This window comes from Scomber scombrus, chromosome 12 (assembly GCF_963691925.1).
Source record: "Scomber scombrus chromosome 12, fScoSco1.1, whole genome shotgun sequence".
Lineage (NCBI taxonomy): Eukaryota > Metazoa > Chordata > Actinopteri > Scombriformes > Scombridae > Scomber > Scomber scombrus.
The window spans coordinates 18,938,478-18,947,719 of record NC_084981.1 but is presented as its reverse complement, the minus strand read 5'-3'; the positions used below and the strand labels follow the sequence as shown (position 1 = coordinate 18,947,719).

The 9,242-nt window shown below is 41.2% G+C and overlaps 1 protein-coding gene across 1 annotated transcript; it reads right to left on the bottom strand.

Moving 5' to 3' along the window:
• Positions 1-88: 88 nt before the first annotated feature.
• Positions 89-7,524, bottom strand: LOC133991947 (monocarboxylate transporter 9-like). Its single transcript, XM_062430563.1, has 6 exons — positions 7,419-7,524; positions 6,413-6,670; positions 4,565-4,708; positions 3,525-3,620; positions 1,853-2,725; positions 89-1,729 (listed from the first exon to the last, which is right to left on the bottom strand). The coding sequence occupies exons 2-6, from the start codon at positions 6,609-6,611 to the stop codon at positions 1,545-1,547; spliced, it is 1,497 nt and encodes a 498-aa protein (XP_062286547.1). The 5' UTR covers positions 6,612-6,670; positions 7,419-7,524; the 3' UTR covers positions 89-1,544.
• Between the last annotated feature and the right edge of the window lie 1,718 nt (positions 7,525-9,242).

Genomic DNA, 9,242 nt, shown 5'->3' with positions numbered 1-9,242 from the left:
GTTGAACAAATATGGCAACACTGCATTTACCTTTTACTTTAAATGTAAAATGTATAATGATAAAATACTTGACAAATCTACACACTGATTAATTCAAATATCATTTATTGGCACTTTTAAAATAAAATAATAGAACAGAAATACAGAATTAAATAGAAATACTGACATTAAAAAAATAAGAAAAATGTGACAGCCAAACACACTGTCTCTTCTAGGTCAGTTCAGTTGTACTTCATCAGCACCCTGTAATTGCTTCTACAAACATGAAAAGCAAACACTAATGCCCCAGATTTACTGTTGAAACTGGAACTGTCAAAGGCGTTTTGTAGTGGTCTATTTAATAACATTCAAGTGATTCTAAAAGTCTATTGCAATGTATTCATTACAATGATCACAATTATCAACTTCCAACCTAAACAATAACATTTTTACAGCTCTGTGGCCAGTTTGTGCATATAAAAGTCACTAGCACATAGGACTTTACAAACTAGTGCTAATACAAAAGTTTATCAAACAATGAACACACAAACCTGCGCACATACGTGCATGTGCACACGCACACACATATACAAAATGTACACATTAAACATACACACACAACATGATGGGAAAGGACCAGCCTGGTCAAAATGAATGCCAGCAAAGGTCATGATAATCATGCCACAAAGAGTATCAACATGCTGATAAGGTTGAAAATACACTAGGGTCTCTTCAGTGTTTTACATATTTTTGAATCAGCATAACTTATTCAAGAAGGTCTCTATCTGATCCAGAAACAGGAGGTATGTCAAATCGTTTCGGAAAAGTATCAATTCAGTCAATGCACTTGAAAGCAAAACAAATATCTAAAAAGCAAGGCGGTTGTATTGTTCCAACAGGCGTTATGTGTTGACAGGCATTAACTATAATTGATGCTTTGGTAAGATACATAGTAGTGTAATTAAGATATATGTTAAAACCGAAATACAAAATAAAAATGTGTTGAAAAAATTACAATTATCAAAAGAAGCTCCCTCCTTCATTCCAATCCCTGTATTCTCTGTTTCAGGAAAGGGTTAGGGTTAGGGTTAGGGTTAGCAGAGATGTTTTTTGTGCATTTGCAGAGTGGTTTCAAATGTTGGTATTGTGTTAAATTAATACACAACAACAGTTTAACAGCTGTATTTTTTTGTCTTCCCAGTGTTTAGAATAGCACCATGTTTTCTCTCAAGAGTTACAATGAAGGTTACACCAGTGTTAATATAAACACAAGTGTTCGGGAGTTAAACAATATCGTTTAGTTTACCTCGAAAAATGAGGCTATAATATAAAATCAACACAGGCATCAGGGTCAAACCTTTAGAAAGATCTGCAGTATGTGGTATGGACCTGAGAAATGCAGGCAAAGTACAGAGGATAAGCCTTCAAAACCTATGGTTAGTGTTTTGGTATATTAAAACCTGGCAGCAAATATAAGAGGAAAGACTTGTATAGTCAGAGGTGGGGGACAGTTGCTAGGCAGTACTGGAGTTGGGGATTTTAATCTCTGTGAAATGTACTCATATTCAGGCTACAGAAGCAACTTTATCACAGTTACTGGTGTAATGGACATCTGGTCTGTCGTTCTCAGAGTGTTTCCTGTTCCAGCAGGGAAGGGTGAGAACAAAGAGGATGAACGATCCCAGCACCACACAGCTCCCGCTAAAGTAGAAAGCCAAGTCATATGATTGCGTCCAGTCAAAGAACCACCCTGGAAAGTGATGAGAAAAACAGACATTGTAGCAGTCAGCAAGGATTCCTGGAAACAATAACTTTTTTTTTTTTGTAGTAATGTAGTAATGCTTACAATTTTAGAGAAGACAAGCCCACCTACCTACAACAGGAGGTCCAAGCATGATTCCAAATCCCCCGAAAAACATGAGGATGCCATGGGCTTGTGTCAGTCTGTCCAAGCCAACAATTTGAGTGGTAATGTAGGAGGTGAGAGACCAGTTTCCAGAGAAGAAACCAAGGATGGCAGTCAGAACCTGCAGTCCCGCATAAGTCTTAGTAATAGGGATAAGGAGCAGCGAGATGCCTCCTGCAAACATGGTGAAGGCATACAGGTAAATACCGTTGATCCACCTGATGTCCACCAGCATACCTAGGGCTAGTTTGCCCACACAAGTGGCAATAGCCCCAATTGATACCAGGGGAATGATACTAACTTCTTCAATGAGTCCCTCGCTCTGCGCTACATCTTCAATGAATAGCACAGGAGGAAATGCTCCCAGGCTGAACATGAAGATACCTATACAGAAGGCCACCATGGATTGGTCTTGCAGGATCTCATACATGGATTGCATGTACTTGGAGTAAGCCTGCTTCTTCTTTTTAATAACTTTCATAATTGCCAACCCAGCCAGGCCTTTCTTTTTCTCTGTCTGAACAGCCAAGTCCTTGGGATCAATAGTGATGAGCAACTCCTTCACTGTCAGAGTTTTTTCTGGAGTGGTTGCTGTGGGGCCTGCTGTGATCTTCAGGTCATTCAATGGGGGCTTTTCAAAAAGCTGTTCCTCTGTGTTGCGCTCCAGGGCGGCCTTCTGTTTGAGGTAGTACCCTGGCATGTTGAGGGGCCTCATGAATCCAGCGCAGGCCATGAGGTTTAGTGCTACAGCTCCGATGATTAGCAGGCAGCCGTCCAGGCCATATAGCACAATCAGCTCATTCTGAGCTGTGGCATAGATGAATGCTCCAACACTTGTGCCTGGGTGAGCAGAAGATGACAGATTTTAGTGTGTGTGTCAGAACATAACAGATCAATATAAGCCACTATGTGTAGATTTTTTTATTGACTATAGCACCTTTCAAATTACTCAAGTTTTTTATTTGTAGGAAAAATTGTCAGTCCTGGTGAAAATTGCTGCAGTCTATGTGTTTAGCTCAGTCATTTCTCTGTTCCAGGTTTGAGCCATCTTTTAACATACTACCACTGTGGGGTGCCAAAGTCTGAAATGTTCCGATTCTACACAGTGGTTTTCATAACTTTTGTAAAGAATAATTTAACTTATCCAGTGAAAAGCACTGCTTTGCTGCCTTCAGCAACTGTAAGTACATCCAACAGTGATGCCACCATGTACTGACACACCCTGGAGTACAGCTTTACATCATTGCAGCAAGTTGAGAAGTTATATTACTGGAGGTCAGCAAAAACAAAAACTCCAGGGGATGTTAAGTTACTCTTTAATATTTATACTGAACGATAGGTCAAGAGTTTTAAATTAAAAATGGACTCACTTTTTTTAAAAAAACCTTTGGGTGCTGCTACTAATAATCCTCTTCATTAAAGGCAATGCTGTCTAAACTGAAGTTATGATTTTCAGCCAAACCAGACCTTTACACTTGTCACCAGTCCTTGTACCTACTCAATAGGCTGCTCTGACTGCGCTACTCTATAAATATTTACCTCAGCTTCTCAAGGCTCCCAAGCTCCCAACATGAGAGAAGTGAGCATGGAGAACTGATGTGCACCCAGAGAGCTCAGGGCAGAGAGGAGGCAGCAGTACCTGTGGTGACAATGCCGAGGGCAAGGCCACGTCTCTTGTCAAAATACTGACAGGTGATTGTCAACGTCGCTGCGTAGACGAGACCGCAACCCAGGCCTGTGTTAAGAGAAAGGGAAAGGACAGATACAAGAAGCATTTCCATTAGGTCAGCAGAAAGGGCACGAATGAGAATTCCAATGTTCAACACATATCTATATATCTATATATTAGGCTAGTTTTTTGCATTCTATGCTGCAAAGAAGCAGTTCTGCGGTTTATCCAATACTGCAAAACAAAACTGTCCTCAGTAAATTTCAGTGTGTGAAGTCAGACAGTTATTTCAAAGAAATCTGTGTGCAGTACATTAGCATTAACATAAAAGAACCATATGATGAGCAGTAAACAAGCTGCACGTGCATGTGGAGCCAGACCCTCATCTAAGGACATCTCTAAAAATAAACGACTGTATTCAAATATGCATGGCCTCCCCTCTCAGGCGCTGCCTCTGCTGATGGCTGTAAAGGGGTTCACCAGCATCAAGTGTGGCTGGGCTGTCACTTAATGTGTTATAACAGGTGGAGGGTCCATGTAGTAGGCACACTGGTGAGGCTTCAGAGTCAATGAAGGGCCACACATTGCTAAGTCATTATGCTATTTTTCTGTCAACATCTCTCATACATAAAAACAGCAATGTCAAACAAATGTAGCTCAGACTTGTGTCTTCTCTCATTGGGATTCTATCTACTATCAGTGGTATTCATTAACTGGTGATTGAAGATATAGTCAGCCACTGATGTTACATAATAGTTGGACTTGACATTTACTCCTGTTAGTTTCAAATGATTATACAATGTGTTACGAGATTCTCATATGTTAGAGGAATAAGAGGCTTATTTAACTCCCATGACCGAAGCAACATCAAACAGACTACCCCCCCACCCCCACCTGACAAAACTAAAGCCTCTACCTGACTGTCTGTTCGAGGTAAAGGCCACGAGTTCTCAAAGCTGACTTCAGCATTAACTTGTCTCTGCTGGACTATTAAAAAAGTGTTTCCTTACCAACAACGATCCCATAGGAAAAGATAAGGAACTGGACATTTGGAGCAAAGGCACTGAGCATCAGGCCACCCGCCACCATTACACCACTGAAGATGGTGACAGGACGAGCCCCAAAGTTGTCAACACAGGCGCTGCAGACAGGACCTGAGGGAGAAGAGGGAGAAAAGAGATATCAAGTGTCAGTGTGTAAAAGAGATACAGAAAGGACAAAATGAGTCCTATAGGAGCAAAAACATTCCAGGAACAGTGGATGATAGTGACGATATTATGTTGCTTCTGGAAATCACAGTTTCCTAGAACATAAAACACCGGCTCACAAAGCACTGCTGTGTCTGACCAGGAAGCTGCCTCATGACATTAGGTTCAAACTGGTAACCTGTCAGAGGTGTTGTCACATCACTCAGAAGGGACTCTGAGAGGTCCAGTGTGAATATTGTACATAGCACAAAATTGAAGGTTGGAAAAAACATCTTATTTCTCATAATCTGAAAGCATCACATTTGTAGAAATACTATAAAATCTCATATATATATATATACTAGAAATGAGACTAGAAATTAAATATTCAAACACAAGACTCCATGTTTTTTTAAATGCTTTCTGAAAACTTCCCTATCACAAGGTTGCTTGACTCACACACCATGTGACATTTACTGTTTACTTCCCCTCTGACCAGGGGGAAGACCCTGCTGTTGTATAGCAGAAACTGCAGTGCTGCAGCTGTCTGACAGCTGAGACACGTGTCCAGGACTTGGCCAGGCTCGAGGCCAGATCTGTCCAGTCATGATTTTCACCTCACCCCTTTTGAGAGAAGAAAAGAGAGACGAAAGCAACAAGCCAGGCGGGCCGGTGGGCTCTGCCTTAGACGGAAATGTCAACCAAGACCTCAATCTATCAACGGTCGTGTCTGCTCAGCACAGTCACAGAACATGTTTTTATAATATCTGACAAGCATTACTGAAAGGTGACTTCGTGTCTGTGTTATGTTGGGGTTTTTTTTGCTGTCACTCTCTCATCTGCAATGATATTTACATTCAAACTTATTATCTCTTTCACTATGTTGCAACACCTCCAGACTCCCTTTCTGCTTTTGTTTATGTTTGGGTTTGAGTGAGTTCACAACCTTGCCATAACCAATTTACGCAACAAAGTACAGTATTTGTTAAGTCTCCATGTTTCTCTTCTTATCTGTCTCTGAATTCCTCTTTCCTTTCCTCCTACTGCGGTCAAATTAAGGGCTAAATGATCCTCCTACATTTATTGCATGGATGACTTGCACTAGCTTTGCTCTCCTCGAAAATCAATAATGGCAACTCTGCTTGTGGAGCCACAAAGTGCACATCTGTGAGACAGCATTCTCTCCATCCTGTTGAAACATTATAGTAAGAACTCCTTAACACCTGTAGCAACTGTAAATATCTTCCTTGGTGATAGTTTAATTGCCCTCTTTACATTTATGTCAGTGCTCAGACTTTGAACGAGTATTACGTCTGCTTTATCAGTGGCATCATGTGGTGTAATGGTAGAGAAGGAAATTGTAGAAAGCCAGGAGTAAAGGTGAGAATTTAGTGCTTTGTTCCTTTGCACTATGCAGATATAGTATCTCCACCTCAATCACAAATATCGGCAGATATATTGTCCATAAAAATATGTAGTGCCAAAAACACCAAATTCCAGCTTATCATTGATTTGTGTGATGCTAAAAACAACATAAATTGCTCATATTCAAATATTACACACATTTCACACACACAATATTACACACTGACCTGTCCCACTGATCTAATTCAACTGTAACCCAATGTGGACCCACATCAAGGATTATTACATTTTTACAGTGTTACTTACTGGCTATGAGTCCCACTCCAGCCACAAGGGAGCCCACCCAAGCTGTCATGCCCTTGCCCTCCTGGAAGGCATGCAGCCACTCGGGGTAGAGGACACCCACAGACTGGGGTGAACCATAAGCCAGGAGCTGGGCCAAGAACGAGGCCACAACAATCGCCCATGCCCAGCCTCCGTCCAGCACTTTAGTAGATGGAGCCATGGTGCTGATGTTACTGCTGCCCTCTGGGATCTGCTGCAGCTTTGACAGAGGGGTTTTTCCTGTGAAGAACATTAAAAAACATTAGAAATACATTTGACAGCAAAATAATTCAAAATGTGAAGCTTGTGGCAATAATTTTCAATAAGACCTACAGTCCTACAAAGCCTTGATGTTGTGAAGGCTGCTGCAGCACTTGGCCCGGCCAGACAGGCAGGTCACCTGTGTGATGTCCCGTATATAGACTGACTGCACCTAACTCATAGCCAGCTGCCCCTTTTGTTCGTTTTCTCTATAACCACACCTTGGAGGAGGAGAAAGTAAAGAAAACTGCACTGCTCTGTGCTCCATCCCCCTGCACCTTTAACCTGCCCTCCTCCATGATTTAGCTCTGGTCCTTACAAGTCACTTGGGAGAGGCTTGTCCTGTGCTGACCCAAGTTTTTCAGACCTTTTCCATGAATTATTTGTAACCTGTGCAACTAAACTTCATAGCAGCAGCATTAACCACATATGGTCACACTTTGTTTACAACAAGGCTAGTGGGGGAAAAGTTGATGCAGAGCTGCTCAGATTTCAGAAAATCTTTATTTGCTTATTGATCAGGTCAAATACATTTGAACAGTAAATAGGATATTTTTGTTCAAACATAAGACCATAATCCAGAAGAGTGACCATATGTCCAGGATGACGTTCATTATATTCACTACCAACGAAATCCGTATTATCTTGTGTTATTATCTTAGCCGATGTCAATACAAACATACGCATACTGTGTTTGTTATTTTATCAGAACACATGCGGCACTCACCTCAGCATCTACAAAAACAGCAGCGGGCGCCTGCAGAGCTGCGCGCTCTTATGAGAACTTTCCATGTAGGAGGGCTCGGCTAATAAAATCCCTGCTTAAACAATCACTACAAATGACAAGAAAACGTCGCATAAGGACGTTGGGCTATAGCCTATGAGCAGGAATCTTATGATGTCCGTGTGTAAAGAAAGCACTCAGCATCAACAATGCGCATTCTGGCATCCGTTACTTGCAGCTTTGTAGCCGGCGACAAAACCGGTTCAAAGCTGTTCTTGCTGGTCCAGCAGCAGCTTGAACGCAGATATTGGAGGAAGAGCGCTGCTTCCTCTTGCGCGCCTGGAGCGCACAGAGTACACAGGGCTGCTCTTAAAGATGTGACGCTTGGGTTTATGGGTCATACTGCAGGCTCGCTATAGGCTACTTTTTTTTTTTTTTTTTTTTTAATTTTCTCAACATCTGGAATTGTAAGTCACAGAAAACTCACAAATGCACAAACACATGCAAATAGGCACAACAATGTTTACCTGCTATTTTCCGGGACGGACAAAATAAATTAGTTTCTTAAAAAAGAAAAGAAAAGAAAAAAAGAGAGAGACAGAAAGAAAGGACCAAAACAAGTAAAAAATTAAGACTATTAAGAAGAAATTACATTTTGAATATTAAAAGCCACTTGACCTAACTCAAAGTCTATTTATCAATTGCCTGCAGTCAAACTGGAAAAAGTTTGGCAATCGTGTGCTAACGATGGGGGCTGGGCGTACTGGTTACTTCTCTCCAGGAGCATTGTTAATATTGCCATCAGTCCAGTCTGAACCGGTTGATGGATGGTAATAACAACACCACGCTGCACCAGCAGGGTGCACTGCCTTTACTCCTCTGCCTGGTCAGCACTAGAAAAATAGGAAGACATTTACAAAAGTCATGTAACAAATCTCCGTCTGCCTTGAGTTCACTAGAAAATAACAGCAAGCTAAATTAAACTTAAGAGAGTAAGAACGATACACCGGTTGGCAGCAAAATGAGACAGTCTGTGCGTCTGCAGTGAGTTAAAAATAGGCTGAAGGAAAATAAATAGATGACTGCTGGATGTGTTTAATGTTTCAGCAGCAAGCAGTTTCTATAATATTATAGAAACAAACTAATCAGTAATATTTCAATGACCTATAAAGAGATGGCCAAGGATGTATTGATGTATAATGGGTCTATAACCTGAATTTAGGCTACATATGATCTACTTTCTCATTTCATTTCTTTTTTCATTTTCATAGAATCACGTCATGTTTTGAATTAGACAATGTTCTTGCTTTTGTACAGTCCTTTGAGAGGAGAGACAAGAGTTTCTTTCAGTCACATTACAGCATCATAAAAATGATATCACCTTCAGATTGCACCCATTCTCATAACCTCAGGTCAAAAACCCTAACTGACATAGTTGGAGTGAATCAGAGGAAAGCAGAGGAGTAGAGAGGAGTGGAGAAAGGGGATGTGAAGAGAAAGCTCAAAGAAAAGTGGAGAAGGCAGATGAAAGGAAAAGACTGGGGGAGGGATGAAGAGAGCAGACCACAGGTCAAACTGGTTTTCACACTGAATGCACCTTAAATTCTTCAGGAACTTTGATGCTTTTTCCCATAACTGAGGGCCGTTGCCAGGAAGGGTCTTACAGGAAAGATTTGGGCTCTGTAATCCCCTTCTGCCTGAAAAATTAAGCGAACAAGGGAGGCACAGTTAATTGTACTCTACAATGGCATTACATTGACATGTTGTGCCTGACCAGTTTCAACCAGAAAAAGTGCATGTAGGGGACAGTGCAGGAAATGTGAGAGC

Coding starts and splice junctions, on each gene's coding strand:
- LOC133991947 (XM_062430563.1), bottom strand. CDS start 6,611: ATGGCTCCATCTACTAAAGTGCTGGACGGAGGCTGGGCATGGGCGATT. Junction 4,709..6,412: donor TGGAGTGGGACTCATAGCCA/GTAAGTAACACT, acceptor CTTCTCCCTCAG/GTCCTGTCTGCAGCGCCTGT. Junction 2,726..3,524: donor CCTCGGCATTGTCACCACAG/GTACTGCTGCCT, acceptor CTGCTCACCCAG/GCACAAGTGTTGGAGCATTC.